Source organism: Polypterus senegalus, chromosome 9 (assembly GCF_016835505.1).
Source record: "Polypterus senegalus isolate Bchr_013 chromosome 9, ASM1683550v1, whole genome shotgun sequence".
Lineage (NCBI taxonomy): Eukaryota > Metazoa > Chordata > Cladistia > Polypteriformes > Polypteridae > Polypterus > Polypterus senegalus.
In genome coordinates, this window is record NC_053162.1 from 67896552 (window position 1) to 67924323 (window position 27772).

A 27772-nucleotide genomic window follows, 5' to 3' on the forward strand; every position below is an offset into this window, starting at 1 on the left:
GGCAGCACAGAATTCAGGGTCTGGACAGCCAAGGGGCAGTAGCTGCTGCAGAACCTGGTAGAACTGGTTCAGATGCTATGGTACTTTCTGCCAGATGGAAGTGGGACAAGGAGACCATGAGAGGGTGGGAGCGATTCTTTATAATGCAATAGGCTTTGTGGATGCAACACTTATAAAGATGTCTTTAATGGAAAGCAGAGAAGTCCCAATGAATCGTGTAGGGTAGTGGCAAAAGTCAGGCAAGTCACTGAATGGTGGCTAGCCCTGACACCCTGACGCTAGCTTTAATAAGTTAGTGGAATGGCAGCAGTGGCATGTAAAGACAAGCTGCTTACTTCTTAATGAGACTGTCACATACAGTACATGGCATCATGATAAAACACTGAAGTTCTTTATAGCGGTGTGGCATATCACCCTCTTTTCACTTTTTCCTTGTTGGTTCATTATGAGCAGTCAGGTTCCGTTCTAACTACTGATTAGTAGCGGCAGTGATTATACTGTAAATGTGATTGGACATTTGAAAAGTGTGATTGTATTTTAATACCACATGTAAATAGATAGATAGATAGATACTTTAAATCTGAGCTTTATGCAGATACAACCTACAGTGTATATATGAATTGCATGTTAAAGGGTGCCTTTGAGAAAACTAATGGACATCGCAGGTTGTATGTAACATGTTTTTGGTATTGATGAAGCAGGACATTTTTAAAAGGTCCAAAGGCTGTATCCGGCCCACAGTCTTTGAGTTGGACATCAGTGTCATAAAGCAAATCAAGATAAAGCAGAACACACACATTGAGAACCATCAGGTGGCAAGTGGGGAAACCTCAGACTAACTCTGGTGAATGGGAGAAGAACATGCAAACTCTACATAAGCAATGCCTGAGTCTGAATGAAACGCAGAAGCCCTGGAGCTGTGAGGTAGTATTGTTAACCACTGTGTCACCACCAGCCCAGTTACTGTATCTTATTAGACCCTGATTTGAAATAAGTAGGTTAGAGTATTATGTATTATTTACGATATTTCAAAACAATTAAGATAAAATAATTTTGAGTTTAATATTACTGTGGTGTTTTGGTTTGGGCCCCAGCATTACAGCCCAGATGTGAACTAAAATACCTTGATAGGAGAAAAGATGATTGCATGGGCGGCATGGTGGTGCAGTGGGTAGCGCTGTTGCCTCGCAGTTAGGAGACCTGGGTTCACTTCCCGGGTCCTCACTGTGTGGAGTTTGCATGTTCTCCCTGTGTCTGTGTGGGTTTCCTCCCACAGTCCAAAGACATGCAGGTTAGGTGCACTGGTGATCTGAAATTGTCCCATGTGTGCGCCCTGTGGTGGGCTGGCGCCCCAACCAGGATTTGTTTCCTGCATTGCGCCCTGTGTTGGCTGGGATTGGCTCCAGCAGAAACCCATGACCCTGTAGTTAGTATATAGCAGGTTGGATAATGGATGGAAGATGAATGCTTTGTGTTTTGAGTCAAGAAATGAGTTAGGGATTTTAACTTCTTAAGGTGTTTATGCTGAGAAAAGGAAGGTGTGGGCATCAGCACCCTAAACAATGTGGGAAAAGCTGTGGAATAATGTGTGGAGTAAGAGGTCAGGTAAACAAGACTAAGAAGAGTGTCCTGTGTTAATGAGTGTGGCACTCTGCCTACTGATGAACAAGTCTTTTTTACTCGGTCTGTATTAAAGGTCGGGAATGTGAAGACAGTATTCTTAATGCATGTAATGAGCTATTAAATAAAATGCAGACTGTTTTTACATGGAAGTACTGTATTGTTATAAATATGAATGTGGCTCAACCACCCACACTGGCACATTTGCAAATATTTGCAAGGTCTGTTGATTTTTTGTAATATGTGCAAATGAAGAATGAGAATGCAGCCAAACTATATAAAGATCAGGTAGAGGAAATGAGACAGTTCAGTATATAGTACATGCAGTATTGGGGTTAATAAAGTATCTATCTATCTATCTATCTATCTATCTATCTATCTATCTATTATGTTATTAATATAATGATCATGCACACACCAAATATTTAGGAGGAAGGAACAACAACTTACCACCCTCACACTTGCTAAATAGTAAGAGATTTTAGAAGGTTTTAAAATCTATCCATTTCCATTTCAATACTGAACCTGCTTATTTTAATTTTGGGGTCATGGGGAGTTGAGGCCTCTCCTGGCAGCATCAGGTATAAGGCAGGAAGCATTCTAGAAAGATCACTTGCCCACTGTAGGCCCGCCACTCAACACAGCAGACAGATTTCAACCTATTATGTAGTAGTCCCTCAAAACTACTAAAGCCCCTAGAGAGTTAACAGATGCCAAGCTTCCTTAAACATAACACAAATTTTTTGACAAATTCTAAAGAAGATTTGGACAGCGACTCAAATGAATATCTATATACTAAGTGTTTGTGTTCAATATGATTACGTCAGTTTTTCCATTGAACATAATAATGTTTTAAAACTAATCAGCTGAGTGTTACGGCTGGCTCGTAAGTCGCAACATAAAACTGGCACAACACCACATTCTTGGGAAAAACTCCATTTATTTACCCAAAATAAGAAAAATTTACATACAAAACTGGACGTCTAGGGGTGTAAAATAAAATTATGCACGCGCGAGTAATTAATAGAAAAGCTAAGAAGAGGGGAAAGAAAACACACAAGCAAACACAAAACCTGACTCCCCTCCAAAGGAAAAAAACAGGTTTTTATACATCATGACCCTCCCAGAGGCTTAATCAGTGATTACTATCACCTGTTGCTCAGCCAGCGATTTCACTTCCCACAAAGCCAGTAAAGGAGCAGTACACAGGCGTAACACCTCCCCCGCAAAAGTATTCCCCAAAGGAATACAGTATGTAAAGGGGAAAAAAAACTTCACAGATCCCGACTCACTTCTACTTCAATTTCCGCTTCCTGGGCCCTAGGAAACAGGATAGAAAAAGAAACGATTAGGGAAAAGTGGACAAACTCATACTCGAGATAGGGCATCCGCAATTATATTATCACTGCCCCGAATATGTTTAATGTCAAGTATGAATGGTTGCAAGATGAGACTCCATCTCATTATTCTTTGATTATGATTTTTCATCCGATGTAAAAACACTAGAGGATTATGGTCCGTATAAACAATAATGGGACTGGCAGATGATCCCAAATAGACTTCGAAATGTTGCACAGCCAGAACAAGGGCGAGTGCTTCCTTCTCTACAACAGAATAAACCCTCTGATGAGGATTGAATTTTTTTGAAAAGTAACAAATTGGATGCTCTATGCCTTCCTGGCTCTTCTGCAGGAGTACAGCCCCAACTCCCATTTCACTGGCATCTACAGCCAAACAAAAGGGTTGGGAAAAGTCTGGTGCAACAAGCACAGGAGCGCTAGCCAATAAGGCTTTTGCTCCATCAAAGGCCTGCTGAGAAACGGTGGTCCATTCAAAAGGCACTTTGGTACTTATAAGATCGGTCAGGGGTGCTACAATAGATGCAAAATTTGGACAAAATCCACGATAATAACCAGCCATTCCCAGAAACCTACGCAATTCTCGACGATTTGCAGGTACTGGGAAGGCACAAATGGATTCAATCTTGGCTTCAATTGGTCGGACTTGTCCATTTCCCACTACTTTACCTAAATAAGTAACAGTAGCTTTCCCAAACTCACATTTTGCCAGATTTAGAGTTAAAGAAGCCTCAGTCAAACGGACAAATAATTCCCTGATTTTAATTAAATGATCTGCCCAAGATGAACTATACAAAACCACGTCATCCAAATAGGCCTCGCAGTCAGATAATCCCGGACAAGCCCACACTTTTATGTTACGTCTGGCTCGTAAGTCGCAACATAAAACTGGCACAACACCACATTCTTGGGAAAAACTCCATTTATTTACCCAAAATAAGAAAAATTTACATACAAAACTAGACGTCTAGGGGTGTAAAATAAAATTATACACGCGCGAGTAATTAATAGATAAGCTAAGAAGAGGGGAAAGAAAACACACAAGCAAACACAAAACCTGACTCCCCTCCAAAGGAAAAAAACAGGTTTTTATACATCATGACCCTCCCAGAGGCTTAATCAGTGATTACTATCACCTGTTGCTCAGCCAGCGATTTCACTTCCCGCAAAGCCAGTAAAGGATATTTGCTTGGCATAAGTTTATCATGTTTGGTATTTCCAATGAAAAATATACATCTTCCTACATAACATTGGTTTTCTATATCAACAAACTTTTAAAATAAGTTTCAGAACTTTACTTCACTTGAATGTTGTACTGTATAGTGGACATTGCTAGTTACAATAAGGACAAGATAGGGTTTTATTAATTTATTTTTCATTTGTGGAGTTTCAATTTTGTAGCATTTTTTTGAACAGTCTATTTGCAGAGGCTATAAGAAGAATGATTCACAATGTTATAGTTTTAATGGTTACTTGGAGTATTCAGGATTATCAATGGTTTTTGTCTCACAGGGATAGCAACTCTCTTTATGCGGTTTAGTCCTCGTTTATCATTTCTGCTTGATTCTGTGCACTTGTTTTTCTGTATTTGACTTTCTATATGTTTGTAGCTAATACTAACATGGAGTCCTATCATTATAGAAGAAAAGGCAAAGATGGTAAAATATTGCTAGCATTTGCCAACTGCCCTACTGTGCCATCCAAGATAATCCGAATTACTAAAAGTAGCAGATGTGTGGCAATTTCCATATAAAAATTTCTACCAGCTCTTAATGGAACTTTTGCCTGCACACTCTGTGACACTCATGTTTGTGTGACTGCTTCTTCAAGGCAAATGCATGTGACATTTTGTGGTGTAATGCACTGGTATGTAATGGGCAAAGCTGTTTGCTTGTCATTACAGTACCAGTCACATTAATTCAAGGCAGATGGGTTCTAACCATTTGTTGAGTCAAAACAAGCAGCTCAGCACCTCCAGTTATGAAATGGCATTTCTAAAGTCTGCTTCAACGTTGCTGCTTAGTTTTTGGGTAGTGTTCATTTTTATTGTCCTTGTTGATTTGACATGACCTAATAAAGCAGTCTATATATGCCGAGTGGCTATGTAGAGACTTCCTACTTCTGTGAAGTTGTTGTAATGGTTTGAGAAAGGCTGTAATGCTGGCATTAAGATCAGAGAATTCACAAACATAAAAAAAATATTATTACATAAATTACTTATTGTTGTTTCTTCACCCACGCAATTAGAAGCAATCCTATGTGGCTCTTAGTTCAAGCATGTCACCAGCAAGAAATCTCTCAGGGCCTGTCTCTCTTTATTGTCCTCACATGAAGACCAAGTTATTCAGTTTAGCATAGGAGAACTCCCCCCACCCACATGTTCACGTCAACCTCTGACTTCTGTTGTAACTGCGAGGTTACAGAGCAGGCTCTACCAGCCTTACTACCATCTAAACCAACTGTGAACCAAAGTGTGATCCATTTTGGAGATTTTGACTGAGATGGTACACCTGCCATCCTGTACAAAGGTGAGCACAAGCAGACCAGGCAAACACTTAACTTGATCTTGACGTTTCATATGAGTACAAACTATGAAAACAGGGCATCACAATCCTCCTGGCATTTTGGGTTTTAAGCAGATGGTGACAAAAAAGTTACCAAAAGGATTACTGACTTGTGACAACCAGACAGTCATGGAGATGTTGCTTTTTGATCAGCACTTCCTTTTATTCACCAATCAATAGATTGTTCCCCCATTTATAGTGTATAGATGGTCATGAAACATGTTATCTTAAATAGAAAGAATAAAATGTACTCTATGAAATATAGGTTTTCTCTTTATTCAGATATGTTGCTTGGATTTCAGTTATTACAAGTTTTCAAGGTCATTATTGTCATGTGTACAGAGTACAGTGACATTGTTACTTACATATGTTAATCAATATGATTAAAGAGTAACAAAACAAGCTTACCTGAAAATATCATCATAAAAGGATCATCCTGTAGCACTGGGTACTTGACAACAGACAACCATATTCAGGGATTGCCAATCAAAGTATCCACAGGTTCACAACTGCATTCCCTCCAAAGAGCCAATCTAAAGCTGCAGGTCAATCCAATCAGCACATCTCTGGGATGTGGGACTAATCTGGACTAGATATAAAAAATGAATGTGGATACAAGGAGAATGTGTACTCTTCATAAAGCCAGTGATGAGGCTGGTAACCAAAACTGTACGAGCAAAGCTGTATGGCAGTGTCAACAATCAGCAATAACCATCATGCATTACTGCATAGCTCACTTGCTTTATTACAGCTTAAAATAAAGCACATGTTATATACTGTGTACATATATAGGCGGCACAGTGACGCTTGGCGGTAGTGCTGCTGCCTCGCAGTTATGTTTGTTTCCAGGGTCCTCCCTGCGTGGAGTTTGCATGTTCTCCCCATGTCTGCGTGGGTTTCCTCTCACAGTCCAAACACATGCAGGTTAGGTGCACCTGGATCAATCCTAAATTGTCCCTAGTATGTGGGGCATACAGTAGTATGACCACGGTGCAACATATTTATAAACACAGGACAAGTGCAAGACAGGTGAAGAACTACACTATGCTATAAAAAGATACTAGATAAATAAATAATAAGCAAGTGAAATTATTTAGTAATAATTTTAAATAGATAATGATACAGTAAATGAATACAAAATAACAATAATTAATAACAAAAAACAACAGTAGTAACAAGTGTAACAAATGTACTGCATGTAAATTTACTACTAGGAGCAGGAGGGCAACACAGAATTCAGGGTCTGGACAGCCAAGGGCAGTAGCTGCTGCAGAACCTGGTAGAACTGGTTCAGATGCTATGGTACTTTCTGCCAGATGGAAGTGGGACAAGGAGACCATGAGAGGGTGGGAGCGATTCTTTATAATGCAATAGGCTTTGTGGATGCAACACTTATAAAGTTGTCTTTAATGGAAAGCAGAGAAGTCCCAATGAATCGTGTAGGGTAGTAGCAGAAGTCAGGCAAGTCACTGAATGGTGGCTAGCCCTGACACCCTGACGCTAGCTTTAATAAGTTAGTGGAATGGCAGCAGTGGCATGTAAAGACAAGCTGCTTACTTCTTAATGAGACTGTCACATACAGTACATGGCATCATGATAAAACACTGAAGTTCTTTATAGCGGTGTGGCATATCACCCTCTTTTCACTTTTTCCTTGTTGGTTCATTATGAGCAGTCAGGTTCCGTTCTAACTACTGATTAGTAGCGGCAGTGATTATACTGTAAATGTGATTGGACATTTGAAAAGTGTGATTGTATTTTAATACCACATGTAAATAGATAGATAGATAGATACTTTAAATCTGAGCTTTATGCAGATACAACCTACAGTGTATATATGAATTGCATGTTAAAGGGTGCCTTTGAGAAAACTAATGGACATCGCAGGTTGTATGTAACATGTTTTTGGTATTGATGAAGCAGGACATTTTTAAAAGGTCCAAAGGCTGTATCCGGCCCACAGTCTTTGAGTTGGACATCAGTGCCATAAAGCAAATCAAGATAAAGCAGAACACACACATTGAGAACCATCAGGTGGCAAGTGGGGAAACCTCAGACTAACTCTGGTGAATGGGAGAAGAACATGCAAACTCTACATAAGCAGTGCCTGAGTCTGAATGAAACGCAGAAGCCCTGGAGCTGTGAGGTAGTATTGTTAACCACTGTGTCACCACCAGCCCAGTTACTGTATCTTATTAGACCCTGATTTGAAATAAGTAGGTTTGAGTATTATGTATTATTTACGATATTTCAAAACAATTAAGATAAAATAATTTTGAGTTTAATATTACTGTGGTGTTTTGGTTTAGGCCCCAGCATTACAGCCCAGATGTGAACTAAAATACCTTGATAGGAGAAAAGATGAATGCATGGGCAGCATGGTGGTGCAGTGGGTAGCGCTGTTGCCTCGCAGTTAGGAGACCTGGGTTCACTTCCCGGGTCCTCACTGTGTGGAGTTTGCATGTTCTCCCTGTGTCTGTGTGGGTTTCCTCCCACAGTCCAAAGACATGCAGGTTAGGTGCACTGGTGATCTGAAATTGTCCCATGTGTGCGCCCTGTGGTGGGCTGGCGCCCCAACCAGGATTTGTTTCCTGCATTGCGCCCTGTGTTGGCTGGGATTGGCTCCAGCAGAAACCCATGACCCTGTAGTTAGTATATAGCAGGTTGGGTAATGGATGGAAGATGAATGCTTTGTGTTTTGAGTCAAGAAATGAGTTAGGGATTTTAACTTCTTAAGGTGTTTATGCTGAGAAAAGGAAGGTGTGGGCATCAGCACCCTAAACAATGTGGGAAAAGCTGTGGAATAATGTGTGGAGTAAGAGGTCAGGTAAACAAGACTAAGAAGAGTGTCCTGTGTTAATGAGTGTGGCACTCTGCCTACTGATGAACAAGCCTTTTGTACTCGGTCTGTATTAAAGGTCGGGAATGTGAAGACAGTATTCTTAATGCATTTAATGAGCTATTAAATAAAATGCAGACTGTTTTTACATGGAAGTACTGTATTGTTATAAATATGAATGTGGCTCAACCACCTACACTGGCACATTTGCAAATATTTGCAAGGTCTGTTGATTTTTTGTAATATGTGCAAATGAAGAATAAGAATGCAGCCAAACTATATAAAGATCAGGTAGAGGAAATGAAACAGTTCAGTATATACTACATGCAGTATTAATATATTATATATATATGCCCCTTGGGGTTAATAAAGTATCTGTCTATCTATCTATCTATCTATCTATCTATCTATCTATCTATCTATCTATTATGTTATTAATATAATGATCATGCACACACCAAATATTTAGGAGGAAGGAACAACAACTTACCACCCTCACACTTGCTAAATAGTAAGAGATTTTAGAAGGTTTTAAAATCTATCCATTTCCATTTCAATACTGAACCTGCTTATTTTAATTTTGGGGTCATGGGGAGTTGAGGCCTCTCCTGGCAGCATCAGGTATAAGGCAGGAAGCATTCTAGAAAGATCACTTGCCCACTGTAGGCCCGCCACTCAACACAACAGACAGATTTCAACCTATTATGTAGTAGTCCCTCAAAACTACTAAAGCCCCTAGAGAGTTAACAGATGCCAAGCTTCCTTAAATATAACACAAATTTTTTGACAAATTCTAAAGAAGATTTGGACAGCGACTCAAATGAATATCTATATACTAAGTGTTTGTGTTCAATATGATTACATCAGTTTTTCCATTGAACTTAATAATGTTTTAAAACTAATCAGCAGAGTATATTTGCTTGGCATAAGTTTATCATGTTTGGTATTTCCAATGAAAAATATACATCTTCCTACATAACATTGGTTTTCTATATCAACAAACTTTTAAAATAAGTTTCAGAACTTTACTTCACTTGAATGTTGTACTGTATAGTGGACATTGCTAGTTACAATAAGGACAAGATAGGGTTTTATTAATTTATTTTTCATTTGTGGAGTTTCAATTTTGTAGCATTTTTTTGAACAGTCTATTTGCAGAGGCTATAAGAAGAATGATTCACGATGTTATAGTTTTAATGGTTACTTGGAGTATTCAGGATTATCAATGGTTTTTGTCTCACAGGGATAGCAACTCTCTTTATGCGGTTTAGTCCTCGTTTATCATTTCTGCTTGATTCTGTGCACTTGTTTTTCTATATTTGACTTTCTATATGTTTGTAGCTAATACTAACATGGAGTCCTATCATTATAGAAGAAAAGGCAAAGATGGTAAAATATTGCTAGCATTTGCCAACTGCCCTACTGTGCCATCCAAGATAATCCGAATTACTAAAAGTAGCAGATGTGTGGCAATTTCCATATAAAAATTTCTACCAGCTCTTAATGGAACTTTTGCCTGCACACTCTGTGACACTCATGTTTGTGTGACTGCTTCTTCAAGGCAAATGCATGTGACATTTTGTGGTGTAATGCACTGGTATGTAATGGGCAAAGCTGTTTGCTTGTCATTACAGTACCAGTCACATTAATTCAAGGCAGATGGGTTCTAACCATTTGTTGAGTCAAAACAAGCAGCTCAGCACCTCCAGTTATGAAATGGCATTTCTAAGTCTGCTTCAACGTTGCTGCTTAGTTTTTGGGTAGTGTTCATTTTTATTGTCCTTGTTGATTTGACATGACCTAATAAAGCAGTCTATATATGCCGAGTGGCTATGTAGAGACTTCCTACTTCTGTGAAGTTGTTGTAATGGTTTGAGAAAGGCTGTAATGCTGGCATTAAGATCAGAGAATTCACAAACATAAAAAAAATATTATTACATAAATTACTTATTGTTGTTTCTTCACCCACGCAATTAGAAGCAATCCTATGTGGCTCTTAGTTCAAGCATGTCACCAGCAAGAAATCTCACAGGGCCTGTCTCTCTTTATTGTCCTCACATGAAGACCAAGTTATTCAGTTTAGCATAGGAGAACTCCCCCCACCCACATGTTCACGTCAACCTCTGACTTCTGTTGTAACTGCGAGGTTACAGAGCAGGCTCTACCAGCCTTACTACCATCTAAACCAACTGTGAACCAAAGTGTGATCCATTTTGGAGATTTTGACTGAGATGGTACACCTGCCATCCTGTACAAAGGTGAGCACAAGCAGACCAGGCAAACACTTAACTTGATCTTGACGTTTCATATGAGTACAAACTATGAAAACAGGGCATCACAATCCTCCTGGCATTTTGGGTTTTAAGCAGATGGTGACAAAAAAGTTACCAAAAGGATTACTGACTTGTGACAACCAGACAGTCATGGAGATGTTGCTTTTTGATCAGCACTTCCTTTTATTCACCAATCAATAGATTGTTCCCCCATTTATAGTGTATAGATGATCATGAAACATGTTATCTTTACCCTACTGATGATCTGTCATCTCAGTTGCAACCCTGTTCTGTATGAGAGGAACAGGTGGGAAAGGTTCAGACAGCACCCCACATCCACCAGCTACAACCCCGATTTGATGTCTCCAAACCACTCAATCTATATCTCTCTATTATAATAGAAAAATCCTGGGATGAGATAAGAGTTTTTAGCCTGGGACAAGAGGTACCTTTTTTAAGATACTTTCATGTCCTGCGAGACAAGATTTTGTGCCAAGAGATTTAACCATGTCTGAGGCCGGAAATAAAACAACAACAACAACAATATTTATTTGTATAGCACATTTTCATACAAATAATGTAGCTCTACATGATGTGCTTTACATGATGAAGACAAGAAAAAGACAAAGAGTAGATGACAAATTAGAATGCTGTAAAGAATTCAAAAATGTTGGCGCAATACACATGCAGAGCAGATTAGAGATAATGAAAGTACTAAAATTCAAAAGTCTCAAAAAGATGATAGTGAAGATTGCATTAGTGCAAAGAAACAGAAATTATCACTCTGTAAAATAACGGAACAGCGAAAGAAATTGAATGTATTGTTCGGATTTAAACTTTAAGTCAGAGACTTGTAGATCATCTAATTTGTGTTGCCATTGGGAAAAGTAGTGTTTCTCCCCATTGAAGAGGCGTCAAGTATGTGCGAGAATGAAAAGATTTGTTGTTTGGTGAAAGTGAAATCCACATGCGTGAGTGGCAGAAACGAGAAGTGGCACATAGCGCAGGCCAGGGGGGTTGGTGAGTGAAGCAAGCAGGGGGCGAAGCTCCCTAGTGTGTATATAAAATGCAAAGTTGACTAACTGACTCATTCACTCATCAGCAAAAACACTTTTTCCCATTTACGTAGATAAAAAGCTGAAATTTGACAGGATGCTATATGTAAGGCACTAGGTATCTGCTAAGAAACGACATTTGAATATTACTATATAGGGGTAACACCTCATGAGAAAAACGAAATATCCCAAAATCGTAAAAAAATCTTGATGGATTACATTAAAATTTGGTGATGTTATAGAAAAAAGGAAATTAAACTACGCACTTTTATTAAAATTTGTTGATAAACTTTTGATTTGTCATTATTTATTAATATTATGCTAAATTACATGCTCTTTGTTGTGCTGAGAGAGTGCTTTATGCAAATGAAAGCCACAGCAGAAGTATTTATAGATGATGATGATGACTGGCTTCTAAGTCGATTTTGCTGCCGGTTTTATACAGGCAGACTTTGAGGAATTGTGCACGAGTTCTGTCCACCCTTAGGTTTTTAGCCACAGGAGTTTTTCAACATGAACTTGCTGACTTGATTGGGTATTTCACAATCATCACTGAGTCGCGCCATGCCAGCTGTATGGGATGGTATTATCAACTTGTCATCCAGATATATAAAATTTCTTTACATTGTGGTTGAACTGGCAAACATAAAAGCGCAATTCGCAGCAACATCTGATTTTCCCAATGTAATCGGAGCAGTCAGCTGCATGCATATTGCTAATGCAACGGCACGAACAAGTTACATCAGCAAGTGATAAATCACCAAGAGAATAAGCTGGCATTACATCATCTATTGTAGGGGAGCCTATAAAAATGGCAACTTTGCACGGTCACAGGTGCTTTTTCCAACTAGTGCAGCAAAAGCCAAGCAGTCCTTTTAAGGACAGCGAGTCACCTCAAATAGTCTTGTAAAGTGCAGAGAATCTATCTGTTATGGCGCTTGGTGCCGGCGCTGAACTTTAAAGGCACCTTCAGAAAATGAATTTGAATATGTAAATAAAAAGCGTTTCCACTCTATTAATGTGCTGCTCTATAGTCCACAGAAAGTGTGTCACATTGTGCAAGGCTTGCCCGTACCTGAGGAGATGTGGTATGATGAACCTGACCCACCAAATAATTAGCCAAACTGGACAGCATTACAATTACATTCGCTTGAATGTAATTAGCAGAATGTAAAAACAGGTAATAAGATGCAGCATTTATTTTTTAACCATTTTCTTACATTTGTGGTCAATATCACGTAGTACAGCCCTTATATTCCTTACTTCATTGGCTACATTAATTATAGCATCCACTATTGCATTTTGTGACTCCAGGACAGAGTCCATCAGCACACAACCAGATGTTCACCTGGAGGTTTCACCAGACGATGTGGTGGGCACAGCAGCACCATCACCACCTGGACTGGCATTCTCAGCACAGGGATCAGCTTTTGTAGTATTGTCTGAAACAGCATAAACAGACATTGGGCTGTGATTCGCCTTTTCATGGCGACGTTGATAGCTGACCTCTTTATTTTTATTTCAGGCACTTTCAAGTGTGTCCACCTCGCTGTATCACTCCATCAACTTCCTTTTGTTGCTTATGCCACTGCTTAAGCCAACAAGTAGTATATTTTTTCTTTGTCTCTACTTTGCATTCAGTGAAATTCTTTTTTCCATGTGGTTTTGCCATTGTCTTTTAACAAATCATTAAACAGAAGGGGCTATTTATATTAATTTGCATATTCAAATATATGGAATTCTGGGAGGATTAGGGTGAGGCTGTAGGCACGAACATGTGCATTAAAATTCACATTGATTGGGATTTATAAAGCGGAGGTGTGTGGAACTTTGCCCACGCACAGTTTTATGCATCTGACTTTTTTTCTATGTATACACATCCGTATGCCATGTTTTAGTGTGACTTCTAAGCACGGTGTTATACATGAGGCCACAAGTCCTTGCCACTGAAAAACAATCCTATAGCATAAGGATGCCACTTGCGTACTTCACCACTGGAATGATATTGTGCAAATGCTGGTTTCCTTCAGACATGATGCTAATTTTGATTCCATTACAGCAGATAATCTTCTTTTTCACAGTCTGAGAGTTCTTTAGATGCCTTTTTGCAAACTCCTAGTAGGCTTCAATGTGTCTTTTACTGAGGAGAGGCTTCAGTCTGGTCACTCTGTCATAAAGCCTAGATTAGTGGAGTGTTGCAGTGGTAGTTGCCCTTCTGGAAGTTTCCATCATTTCTACAGAGGTTCTCTGAAGCTCAGTTAGAGTGACAATTCAACTCTCTTAATGTTAATTAGAGTTGCTAGTCAGTTCTCTTAATGTGACTCTTCTTACAAGATTGCTCAATTTGGCTGGGTGAGCTCTAGGAAGAGTTGTGGCCAACTTCTAATGTTTTGAAAAAAGACAACTGTGCTCTTGGGAAACTTTAATGCTACAGGATTTTTTTTTTTCAGCATTCCTTAGATCTTTGCCTTGACCCAAATCTGTCTCCAAGCTCTGCATGCAATTTCTTTGACCTCATGGTTTGGTTTTTGCTGAACTGTAGGACTTTATATAGATAGGTGGGTGTCTTTCCTAATTAGGTGCAGTCCATTGATTTGATCAAAGGTGGATGCCAAACAGGAACTTCTCAGTGTAGAAACATCTCAATGATGATAAATAAAATGGGACCCACCTCAGCTATATTTCGAATGTCAAGCCAAAGTGTTTAAATACTTCTGTCAATGTGACAGTTCAATTTCTGATTTTAATAACTTTTCAGAAATTTCTCAAATCCTGTTTTTCTGTGGGTGGCGCAGTGGTAGCACTGCTGCCTTGCAATAAGGAGACCTGCGTTCGCTTCCCAGGTCCTGACGAAGCGAAATCGCCAGGGCTAAAGACGCACTCAAAGGTCTTCACCCTAAATGAAGGCTCTAGGATTCAGTGGATAGGCAAACAGAATAATTAGCTTTATTGCAATAAAACAATAACACGGACTCAACCCAATTTGGCCAAATCGAGTCGAGCCCCAAACATTTAAAAAATTACAGTTTATATTATCGTTTCTTATCACTCTGACATTGCTCAAAGCAGCTCATTCGCTGTTCCATTCTGACTCCTTTTTCTGTAGCTGGCCTGTCACATTCTTTCATAATAACCACTATTATTTTTATCCTTTGTTATTGGTCTATACTTTTCTGCTTCACTTATTTTCTAGTTGGCCTTGAGCTTACAGACATTCCCTCTTTTCCCACCCTTGGGCTGTCTTATCTTATCACTTCCCTTCCTTGGTCTTTGAGCTAGTTTATATTGGTGGCAAGAGCTAAGCTTAAATTAAAAAAGAAATATGGCATGTGCCTTTATTTAACCATTCATTTAGCAGGCCTGACTTGAATTAATATTTGCACTAAAGTTAATGATTAGAGTTAATGATCCTAAATTGTCCTTAGTGTGTGCTTGGTGTGTGGTGTGTGTGTGTGTGTGTGTGTCCTGCGGTGGGCTGGCACCCTGCCCGGGATTTGTTCCTGCCTTGCACCCTGTGTTGGCTGGGATTGGCTCCAGAAGACCCCAGTGAGCCTGGGTTAGGATGTAGCAGGTTGGACAATGACTGACTGACTGTTTTTCCGTTGTCATTCTTAAATATTGTGTATTGTCTGATGAGGGGAATGATGTTAGCACAAGGTTTCAATATAACTGAATGTGAAAAAATAAAGGAATTTGAATACTTACTGAATTCACTCTGGGCGGCATGGTGGTGCAGTGGTAGTGCTGCTGCCTCGCAGTTAGGAGACCCAGGTTCGCTTCCCGGGTCCTCCCTGCGTGGAGTTTGCATGTTCTCTGCGTGGGTTTCCTCCGGGTGCTCTGGTTTCCTCCCATGGTCCAAAGACATGCAGGTTAGGTGCACTGGCAATTCTAAATTGGCCCTAGTGTGTGCCCTGTGGTGGGTTGGCATCCTGCCCGGGATTGGTTACTGCCTTGTGCCCTGGGATTGGCTCCAGCAGACCCTCGTGATCCTGTGTTCGGATTCAGCGGGTTGGAAAACTGGATGGATGGACTGTGTATTAGAAGAGGTTGTTAAATGGCGAGATGATCCCCATCTTTTGTTAAACATCTCCAACACACAAAAGTTGTCAGTTAATTTTAGAACAAAGTCATCTTTTGATCTACATTTGCTAACGGACAGCCTACACAATCTGTTAATGTCTATAATAAATACCTTGAGGTTGTCTTAGACCATAAGCTGAAATGGGATAACCGGGGAGCAGCAAATGCTTTAAATGTATCGATTGATAATGTACAGGGTGGTCCAGATCTAATTATGCAGGTCCAGATCATCTGGATGACTTTGATTTATGCGGGGACGATTCCAGTTCGGCGCAAACACGATTCTTCATGTTGTCAGTTCGCACACTTCTCAATGGTCTGGAATTTTTCAGGTGATTTTCTATTTAATAAACTTAAGTTATAGCATAATGAAAATTGCATAATTAGATCTGGACCACCCTATACTATAATGCTTTCATTGAGAGGGGTTTAACTTTTGTTATTATTTGTTGGTATGGCAAAGCAAGAGCTGCAAAAAATACTTTAAGAAAGTGACAATTAATCCTAATAAGTAGCCTAGCACAAATCTGACTTGTCTAGAAAGCATTTACAGATTCAGAACTTGCAGCAAAGCTGAGAAAATTCTTTTAGACATCAAGTAGGCAGCATTGGCTCTGTCACCTTCTAACCACCTATTATGACTCCCAGTCCTGCCTAGAAACAGAAGAAAACGTTTTTTACCGCAAGAAATTTAATTATAAAAATAATTGCAGTTTAATATTTTAAATATATTATGGGGATTTGACCTCCTGTAACTGGGGTTGTGTAATAATTTTTATTTTTATTCCTTAGTACTTGTTATTGTGCTTGTGTATGTACAGTACATGTGGGATGATGAAAATATATATAAGTGGTTGTGGAATTTTCAATGGCTGGTACTAGTTTAATGTAAAAGTACACGAAAAAATATAGTTTTGTCACGGACAAACTCAAATACAGAAAAGGAAATCACAATGAAGACTTACTTTTGAATGCAGTACAGCTAGAACATGGAGAAAAAGCAAAAAGCAACATGAACAGTTCTGGGCAGACTGATCACAAATGTTCTAATACTTTGCACAGTGTGAACGGACGGCCACGGCCATTACCTGGCCGGGACTCCAGCTGGATGGAAGGGCTGGGGGAGAACATCCACAAGGCACTACACTACCTTTCCCAGGATGATAGAGGGCAGCCCTCCTGGGCAGCTGTGGCACCACGGATTCCCACAGGGAACGCTGGGATTTGGAGTTTGGTACAGCCCTGTTGGGTTCTGTGGGGTCCACCAGGGGGAGCTGAAGAACCCTACTTTGGGTTTCCATCACAACTGGGAGTGATTCCAGTTATCCCTGATGAGCCACCTGGGGCAGTCCCAGGTGTAACATAAAAGAAGCCGCCTCACTCCATTCGGGGAGCCATAGTTAGGAGGAAGAGGACGAAGCTTGTCAGTGGAGCCTGAAAGGAGAAGAAAAGAAGGAAGAAGAGACTGTGTATGAGGTGCTGTATTGTACTGTTCTGCTGTGGGGAGCGAGGGAAAAGCACTTCCCCACTTTCTAAATGAATGTGTGCTGTGCTGGAACTGGTATCTCTGCCTGTCTGTGTCGGGTTGAGGTGGCTGGAGACTGCACACCACATGCAAAATTTGTTCTTAGTGGCTCCATTGTCTTTGGTATATTTCAACCAAAGTTTGGATTTATGGAAAGGGTTCTTTAACAGTGTGAGGATACGCCCAGAAGTGAATTCTGTCAAGGAAAAGTTGATATGGTTGTCCATTTCAACTCTTATATTAGTCTTAATGCCTGTGCTGACCTTCTTTGTGGTGTCCTCTTTCACCTGTTCAGTTTGTCCCTAAGGCTTCCAAAAGTGCCACGGCTGTGGAAAACACCCTGCATCTTTCCTGGTCCAAAAGAGGGTAGTTATGTCTCAATCATGAAGACCTTTGAGAGACGTGTCCTGGACTATACGAGTCCTCTTGAGATAGACCACCAGGACCCACCACAGTTTGCATATTGAACAAAGACTGGACAGGAGGATTCAAATTTCTTCTCCACAAGACTTGTTCTAACCTGGACAAAACTCGCAGCACTGTGAGAATTATGTTTTTTGATTTCTCGAGAACCTTAAATGCCATCCCACCATCCCTGTTAAGGGGTAAGTACAGAGATATGCAGGTGGATGAGCTTATGGTGTCCTGGATAAAGGACTATCTGTCAGGCACACCACAGTCTGTGAGACTCAAGGACTGTGTGTTGTGACACAGATATGAGCAACACTGGAGTACCACAAGGAACAGTCCTGCCTCCTTTTCAGTTTACTCTGTACACCTTCAGATATAAATATAATACCAGGTCATGTCACTTGCAGAAAGTTTCAGATGATTCTGTACTAATGGTGTGTATTGATAAAGGAGATGAGACAGAGTATAGGGGTCTGGTGGAGACGTTTGTTGGTTGGTGCAAAGAGAATTGTCTGCATCTTAATATGAGCAAAACCAAGGAAGTGGTTATTGACTTTCGCTGCACCAAAAAGCCTCTATGCCCGGTAACTATCCATGGAGTGGATGTAAAGGTGGTGCACTTCTACAAGTACATGGGGGTCCACAATAATGACAGGTTGGACTGATCTCAGAACACAGAGGAACTATAACAGAAAGGCCAGAGCAGGCTGTTTTTCCGTAGGAGACTGTGTTCCTTTATTGTGGGCAGTGAGATCCTTCACATCTTCTATAACTCTGTGATGGCCAGTGTGATTTTCTATGTTGTGTTGTGCTGGGCTGGTAACCTCACTTCAAGAGAGACCCACTGATTCAACATGTGGACGCCCTGGAGGTAGTAGCAAAGGAGAGAATTAAATCAAAACTGAGCTTCATTATGAGCAATGCTGCACATCCGTTGACACACTAACACCGAGGACTTTCAGCCAATGAATTATTCAGAAGAAGTGCGTCAAGAAATGTTACTGGGGCTCCTTTATACCAACAGCAATACCCCTGCATAATATCACACTGTGACTGTCACAGCCAAGTCAGAAGTTTTCTTTCTTTTTAATTTTCTTGCTTTTTAGTCATTGTGGTATGTGTTTACATCATAGTGTGTGTTTATACATATTTATCTATCAATTTACTGTATTTTAAATTACACAAGGATAGAAAAGAATTGACAACTTTTATTACATAGGAAGGCTTATAAGGGTATTTCAACATGCCATATGGACTTAGTTTAGCTCCTGCTGCTTTTCGGAAGATGATGAGCACAATCCAGCAGGGTCACTGTGGTGTACAATGCTATGCTGATGACATAATCTTGTGGTTCTCCAGGAAAGGATTGTGGAGCAGTGCTACACAGAACTGATAAATTCTGGGCTGAAGTTTAACTTCTGAAAATGTCAAATTATGTCGTGATTTCTGAACTATAGAGATTCTACCATGTAAAACAAATATTTCTCCTACACTTGAGTTGCAACCCCACTGATGCTACAGGTCCACTGATTTTTTTTGTCTTGACTTGAGCAGATGATACAGCAAGTTAATTATTAACTAAGCAATAGTATCTGAATCACTCTGAATGTTGCTTCAGAAAAGCATGCCTTTCTAATGGATTACGTTAGCTAACATGAAAACAGAACAACAGAAAACATGACTGTGAAGAGTCTAGTCTTAGTTCCCTTTTTGTGAAGGTCAAAACCAGGTAGACCAAATATTGATCATCAAAAACAATATGCAAGGAATAAACATAGTCGATAGGACTTTGCTAATCATAATATAGAACATTCTCACACAGTCACTAGTGGTTACTTTCTTGTATAATTAATTGAGAGTTATGATTGAGTTGGAATTACTCTTTTCTGTTATTTCCTTCTTTCCTTAGCTTCTTTAATTATTACTTCATTTTTCACATTTTCTTTTTTAATTCTTATTCTTGTGTTCTGTTTTTTTTTTAATAGATCATTAGTTCATTAATTAATCGGTCAATATTTAGTCAATCAATTTGAGGGGACTGTTTTTAGTCAGACCACTTTAATAGATGGTTTGGGTTCTATCGGAATTTATTTATGTGAAAGTCTTATTCCTGATCAGGAAGTTATGAGGCTGGATATGTTGAAGGATTTGTGAAGGATGCTGGGAGTGTAGGCAAAGTCCAGCAAGGTCATCAGCGGGAAAGCCACACTTCTTGAAAGTGAGGCTCAATGTGTTATGATTTGGTCTTGTTTTAAATTGTTTTCATTATAACTTATTCTTTTTTCTGGATTGCTTTCTGCCAGTTGGGGTTTTAAAGCTCATAGAGATTAAGTTTTACAGTTTTTTTACCTAAATCATTTGGAGGTGTTAAATATTTTGCACCTTCACCAACAGCATTTTGTTGCTCCATTGCCGTGACCTGCTGTTAGAGGGTACGGTTTCTTAAGACGCTACCTGTGATGTCATAATTGAACATGTATAAAGGTCAACTCTGAGTGTATGCTTGGTTGGTGTTGTACTTGCAATAGACTTCGAGCTTTGAATTCCTCAGCTATGATTTTTGGAGTCTGTATTGGGCTTAATGACAGATTGGACTGATTTTTGGTGAAGAGCTTGACTGGGATTGACTAGAACTTAATCTCTTGGTCATTTCTCATTACACAATCTGCCTCATTCTAATATCACAGTAGTACACAGTGATTGACATGGTTGGTAGACAAGGGCCAGTAGGATTTATGTTGTTCTTTTTCTTTTTTTGGTTGTCATTGTCTTGCATTTATATGTATAATACATTTGTAATCCTCTTAATTGTAATCTATGTCAGCATCAACATACATTTCACTTGTAACTGTGTGTAGATTAAAGATGTTGGGCAAGAATCAGCCATATAAAGCACCTGTGCAAAGAAGAAAAGATAATAACAACACCAAGGTATGTGAATGATGGGGGTTTGTGTGCTATAGAAGTCCTCCAGGCAGCCAGGGTCTGCCTAAATACCTAGCAAACAATTAAAGAGGTCGTGCTTGTCTTGAATAATGGCAAGTAGCACAATGATAGACCTAACAGTCTGGCCTTTAATAAAAAATAAAGTGTAAGTATGGTGTACAGTTCACTCATGAGCATCCACAGATACACTTCTGTACACAACACACTCATTGAGGTGCCAGCTGACTGAAACATTCCCTTTGTTCTGGGGTTTTGACCAACTATACCCAGGTTATCAAAGCTGGGTGCCAAGAGTGTCAGCAAATAAATGTTGTCTCTTAGAAACACGTCTACTCACAACTATCCTGTTTTATCTGCAGGGTTTTCAAGTAGACATCTTTTAATTTGGTCTGACAGAAGACATCTGAAACAAGCATGCTTTCCCTATGGAAGAATCTTTTAATGGTAATCATTTTGCAGAGCATCTTTGATGTAATTGGGCCTAGTAATGGCAAAGGTAAGTCAACAAATTCACATGCAGTTACACCTTGGCTTTCAATGATTTATTAAAGAATTGTGTTGCTTTTAAAATATGCACATTGATATACTGTTTTACAAAAGCATGTGCATGGCAGAAGTAGCATTATAACTTCAATCATTCTATTTCAAAATGGTGTGACTGGTCGCTACAGAAAGGGAAACACTTGCAGCAGGACATTTGACTTGCTAGCGTTTCAAGGGATATCATGGCATGCCATAGACGTCACTTTCCATTAGTCGAAAAGCAGCCATTTTGAATTCTGATAATGGGGCACACTATGGTTGCTGGTTTTTGCTTCTGTACAAATTCTAAAATAGAAATTGGACACTTGTGGGGATATCTGAAAAGAGATGTTGGGAAGATCAAATCCAAATCCTCCCATCACTTCATGGAGGCCCGAAGCATTTGGCAAAAGAAGAGTGGTTACAAACTCTAGTGGACATGTGCAAGGAATACATTCAGAGCTACAGGAAGTGCTTGACTGCAGTTGTTCTTTACAAAGGGTGTGCCACCAAATGTTACATCAGGAGGGCCAGTAGTTTTGTCAATACACATTTTTGGGTCATGTGTGAAATAAGATTAGATTTGGCTTTTTTCTCCAGTTTTTTGAGTTCTTCCAATGCAGATAAATGAGGGCTCTGATTATTTGGAAAAAAATCGAAAGAAGGAGTACCGGCAATTTCACGGACTGCCAGAAGCCATCTGCAGTGGAGCTTCAAAGTTTATATATTCCTATTGCAGCTTTGACATGTTAAAGTTTTCCAGTGAAATCCTTGCTTAGTCAAACAAAGTCCTCATGAGAGAAACAATGTTTGTATCGACTAAATTTAGCTTCTAATTAAAGATAATGGAAAATTCAATATAAAAAGGTACTCAGAAATAAGCCTCATATTTAAAAGTCAGTGAGCATCCAAATAATATTCAGCCCATGTATTTGCAGTGATGAGTTTTCTGAAAAGAAAAGTGGAGAATCCACAATAAAATACACACTCCACATCCCATTAACTGCTGGCAGCAGGAGGTTGCTGTTGAGGGCCCTGCAGAGTCGTCTGGAGCTTTTGATTAAAAATGGGCCAGCCATCTGACAGGAACCCCTGGGACTGCCAGGAGGAGCTTGGGGGAGATGACTGTCAGAGAAGGTTGGAAGTGACCTTGATCTAGTGAACTTAGCATTGGGTGGAGAAGTGTGAGAGGTCAGCTGGCAGGAGAAGGAAGATGAGAGAAAGGTAGAAGGTATAGACAGGTGAAGGTGGGAAAGGTCTTTTTATTTTGCCTTACTGCCTATTTGTTGTATTTCCCTTTTCAAAGTCCTGTACCCTTCTTTGTTATTGCTGTAAGCTGTAACTTTATATTCACATATTTAGATACTTTGGCATGTTTTTTTTATTTGAAGACCAGGAGATGCCCTGCAGACCAATATACAGTATATACTGTAACGAGGACACACTGTTTCCTGTGGATCAATGTAAGGTCCAACATTCTGCTATTATGAACATCCTACCCTCACAAAGGAACTCATGTGCACACACATCTTAGATTTGGGGAATGGATATACATAAATTATCATACAAATATGCCTTTACATGTGCTCACATCCATCCAGCTATATCCTAACGGAGGTCTGCAGGAGCCAATCCCAGCCAACACAGGGTGCAAGACAGGAAACAAACCCTGGGCAGGGCACCAGCCCACCGCAGGACGCACACACACACCCACACACTAGAGACAATTTAGGATCACCAATGCACCTAACCTGCATGTCTTTGGACTGTGGGAGGAAACCGGAGCACCCGGAGGAAACCCACGCAGACACGGGAGAACATGCAAACTCCACGCAGGGAGGACACAGGAAGCGAACCCGGGTCTCTTAACTGTGGGCAGCAGCGCTACCATTGCGCCACCGTGCTGCCCTATGTTAACATATATATATATATATATATATATATATATATATATATATATATATATATATATATATATATATATATATATATATATATACAGTATATATATACAGTATATATATATATATAGTATATATATATATATATATACAGTATATATATTGTGGAGGCTGGCCTGGACACAGACAGGTGGACACATTCATGTCACCCACAACATGTTTATTTGCGCTACTATATACAAGTAATAAGTGCCTCACAACTCCAAAGTCCCCAAAGTCCTGGCCACAACACAATGCCTTGTCTCTTCCTTCAGGCCGCCTCCTGGTCTCCTCCCAGACCTCTTCCGTCTTCCACCCAACTCAAGTCATTGTATGAAGGGAGGCGGCCCCTTTTATGCTCCCCCGGATGTGCTCCAGGTGTGTCCCGACAATCTTCCACAGACACGCCCCAGTGTGACGGAAGTGCCGGCTGCATCCCTGGAAGCACTCCGGGTGTCCCTGCTCCTCTACTCCCCAGCACTTCCAGGTGTGACAGAAGTGCTGAGGTCCAGGGCTCCAAAGGCATAGGGGTGCCCCCTGGCGGTGACCACGGGCCCCTACAGGGTTGAGCTTCAAAGCTCTGTACCCGTCGCCCCCAAAGGTACCAGGGCGGTCGCCCCCACGTTGTCTGGGGAAGGCGCAAGCCCTCCTCCAGTCCTCCTTTTGTCCCAGGTGGGTCACCCACCCAGCCATCTCCGACAATATACACTGCTCACAAAAATTAAAGGAACACTTTAAAGAAACACATTAGATACATCAGATCTCAATATGAAGTTGGATATCTATACAAATAACGACAGGGCAATGTCTTAGGAACAAAAGGATGCCAAGTCTTTTAATGGAAATAAAAGTTTTCTGCCTACAGAGGGCTCAATTGTGTAGACACCCTAAAATCAGAGTGAAATGAAGATGTGGCAGCTAGTCCATTTTTCAAAAACTTAATTTCTGCTACTCAAAATGCTTTTCAGTATCTTGTGTGGCCCCACGAGCTTGTATGCATGCTTGACAACGTCGGGGCATGCTCCTAATGAGACGACGGATGGTGTCTTGTGGCATTTCCTCCCAGTTCTGTATGAGGGCATCCCTGAGCTGTTGTACAGTCTGAGGAGCAACCTGGCGGCGCCTAATGGACCGAAACATAATGTCCCACAGATGTTCTATTGGGTTTAAGTCAGGGGATCGTGAAGGCCATTCAATTGTTTCAATTCCTTCATCCTCCAGGTACTGCCTGCATACTCTTGCCACATGAGGCCGGGCATTGTCGTGCATTAGGAGGAAACCAGGACCTACTGCACCAGCGTAGGGTCTGACAATGGGACAGCAGCAACCTATAACACAGCTTTTGGAGATAGCTCAATGAAGCAGATACTGGTTATGGTATGGATGAAGAGAAGTGATGGCAGCTGGGATGCAAAATCATTTTTGGATATCTATGGGTGGTCAGATGTGGAGGGGGTGTGTATAATATATATAATATAATATATAATAGTACACCAAGGTGCATGACTAAGCTCTTCAGAGATATAGTGGGCTTAAATCCATGAAGCATCTACGAAGGGGGGTGTCCAATTAATGACCCTTGAGAAGCATCTGCCACCCATCAAAACCCACCTCAGGATCTCCCTGCTGTGACCCAAAAAAGGATCTGCTTATTTAATGGATTGGAACCTCTAATCCAATGGGCTTGAACTTGATTGCTGCCCCAGAGAACTATAATAAATGTCCCAGTTTAACTTTAACTGACCCGTCATGCTTCTAAAAGTTGTGCAAACAAACAAATAGATAATAAGTTGTGTTTTAAAAGAAGAAAATCAAAACCATTAAAGGGTAATTTCTTACCTTCAAACCTTGCAGAAGGCCCAAAAAATAAATTCCTAAAAGTTATTTACAGTGCCAGTTTTTTTTTGTGGCACAGCAGGGAATGCACATTCTGTAGTTTAAATAAATAAGGATATTTTCTGGGCCCCTTTCACATCACATTTTAACACACATGATATGCAGCATACTTTTCAAATGTAGGAACACAGAAACGTACCATTGTACACAAGAGTGCATTTTTCCTGAAAGAAAACACACAACACAAGAAATCAGGCCAATCACCCACATTTACCGTTTCCTGTTTCCAGCAGTGGACGTTGTCCACATACAGTCTTCATTCTCCATGAAGGAAAGTGTAATGCAGTCTACTGAGAGCTCTGCCCTTGAACCAGTGAGCAAGCAAGTGTTTTGTCATACATTAATAACAGAAAATCAATGTGTATGATCATGTGTGTTCAGATTTATGTGTACATTCTCCGTACATGACTGGAAATGACCACAGTATTTTCTTTTTATTACTAGAGAGCTTTAGTTAAAAAAATGACAGGCAGTTGCACGAGGAATTACTGCATGAAAAGCACATACTGTATTATCAATGCAAGAAATACACATGGAAAACACAACTGTGTTAATGCACGTCTTTGAAAATGCACAGGTGAGCATGAGGGCTGAAGCCAGAGTATGGCTGATTTAAGGACCACAACAACATTTATTTATACAGCACATTTTTATACAAATAATGTAGCTCAAAGTGCGTTACATGATGAAGAAAGAGAAAAAAGACAAAATAAATAAAAATTTGAATAAGGGAACACTAATTAACATAGAATAAAATTAAGGTTCAATGGCCAGGGAGGACAGAAAAAACAAAAAAAAAAAACTCCAGATGGCTGGAGAAAAATATAAAATCTGCAGGGGTTCCAGGCCACGAGACCACCCAGCCCCCTCTAGGCATTCTACCTAACATAAATGACCTCAATCAGTCCTCATGGTATTCAGGGTTCACATGGAACAACTTAATGAAGATGGTCATGTGGACTTCTGGCCTTTAATCCATCAATGTAAGGACATCACTGTGCTTTGATTAGCTGGTGATGGCGCAGATCGCCACCCCAGAAAACCGGAAAAAGAACAGAAGAAAAAGTAGGGGTTAGACCATGAAGTAAGAAAACATTGAACCTTGAATTTCATCATTTTAAGACAAAAAAATGTTGATGGTTTTAGTAAATAATGGAATAATATATTTGTATATACTTCTTGAATTAGTTTTATTTAAAAAAATAAGAAATATATTACTTATTAATGTAATCTTTAATGATTAATGTAATCAACACAGATGTGCCTCTGTTGTTTGTGCGTATGCACCAAACAGCAGTTTGGAGTATCCACCCTTTTTGGAGTCTCTGGAGGGGGTGCTAGAGGGCATACCTTCTGGGGATTCCCTTGTTTTGCTGGGAGACTTCAATGCCCACGTGGGCAATGACAGTGAGACCTGGAAGGGCGTGATTGGGAGGAATGGCCCCCCCGATCTGAACCCGAGCGGTGTTTTGTTATTGGACTTCTGTGCTCGTCACGGATTGTCCATAACGAACACCATATTCAAGCATAAGGGTGTTCATATGTGCACTTGGCACCAGGACACCCTAGGCCTCAGGTCGATGATCGACTTTGTGGTCGTGTCGTCGGACTTGCGCCATATGTCTTGGACACTTGAGTTAAGAGAGAGGCGGAGCTGTCAACTGATCACCACCTGGTAGTGAGTTGGCTTCGATGGTGGGGGAAGATGCCGGTCAGACCTGGTAGGCCCAAACGTGTTGTGAGGGTCTGCTGGGAACGGCTGGCAGAGTCCCCTGTCAGAAGTAGCTTCAACTCCCACCTCCGGCAGAACTTCAACCACGTCCCGAGGGAGGTGGGGGACGTTGAGTCCGAATGGGCCATGTTCTGTGCCTCTATTGTTGAGGCGGCTAACCGGAGCTGTGGCCGCAAGGTGGTCGGTGCCTGTCGTGGCGGCAATCCCCAAACCCGTTGGTGGACACCGGTGGTGAGGGATGCCGTCAAGCTGAAGAAGGAGTCCTATAGGACTTTTTTGTCCTGTGGGTCTCTGGAGGCAGCTGATAGGTACCGGCAGGCCAAGCGGAATGCAGCTTCGGTTGTTGCTGAGGCAAAAACTCGGGCATGGGAGGAGTTTGGAGATGCCATGGAGAACAACTTTCGGACGGCTTTGAGGAGATTCTGGTTCACCATCCGGCGTCTCAGGAGGGGGAAGCAGTGCAGTGTCAACACCGTATATGGTGGGGATGGTGCGCTGCTGACCTCGACTCGGACGTGGTGGGGGAGTACTTCAAGGTCGGTGGGACTCTGGGGAGTACTTCAAGAGTGTGGTTATCTCCTCAATCCCACTAACATGCCTTCCAATGAGGAAGCAGAGCCTGGGGACTCTGAGGTGGGCTCTTGAACCTCGGATTCAGGAGGAACAGTGTGGTTTTCATCCTGGTCGTGGAACAGTGGACCAGCTCTACACCCTTAGCAGGATCCTGGAGGGTGCATGGGAGTTTGCCCAACCAGGGTCTTGTTCACGAGTGAGGGAAGAATGGACCATGAGATCGACAAGCGGATTGTTAAAACTTAGTTTTAACTTGCTGTTGATTTTGGTGATGGTGTTATTTTACTCATATTGGATATCAGTTCTGCTTTCTACACTATGGAACCTATGTGTGATGAGTGGTCTGTGGCGCTGAGAAAATTTAAAATAAATAATCAGGGCCCAAGAGCGTACAGGCTTGGAAAGGGCGCAGGTGTGCACTAGACGACACCACTCTGG

At 40.7% G+C, this 27772-nt stretch overlaps 1 protein-coding gene across 1 annotated transcript in view; it reads left to right on the forward strand.

Annotated features, from left to right (window-relative positions):
• Window positions 1-27772, forward strand: part of adgrg3 (adhesion G protein-coupled receptor G3) — a 65936-nt gene that overhangs the window by 8103 nt on the left and 30061 nt on the right. Inside the window, exon 4 of the mRNA XM_039763185.1 lies at window positions 21031-21167. Within this exon, the coding sequence (XP_039619119.1) occupies window positions 21086-21167 (82 nt within the window). The 5' untranslated portion in view covers window positions 21031-21085. The remainder of the gene's footprint in view (window positions 1-21030; window positions 21168-27772) is intronic.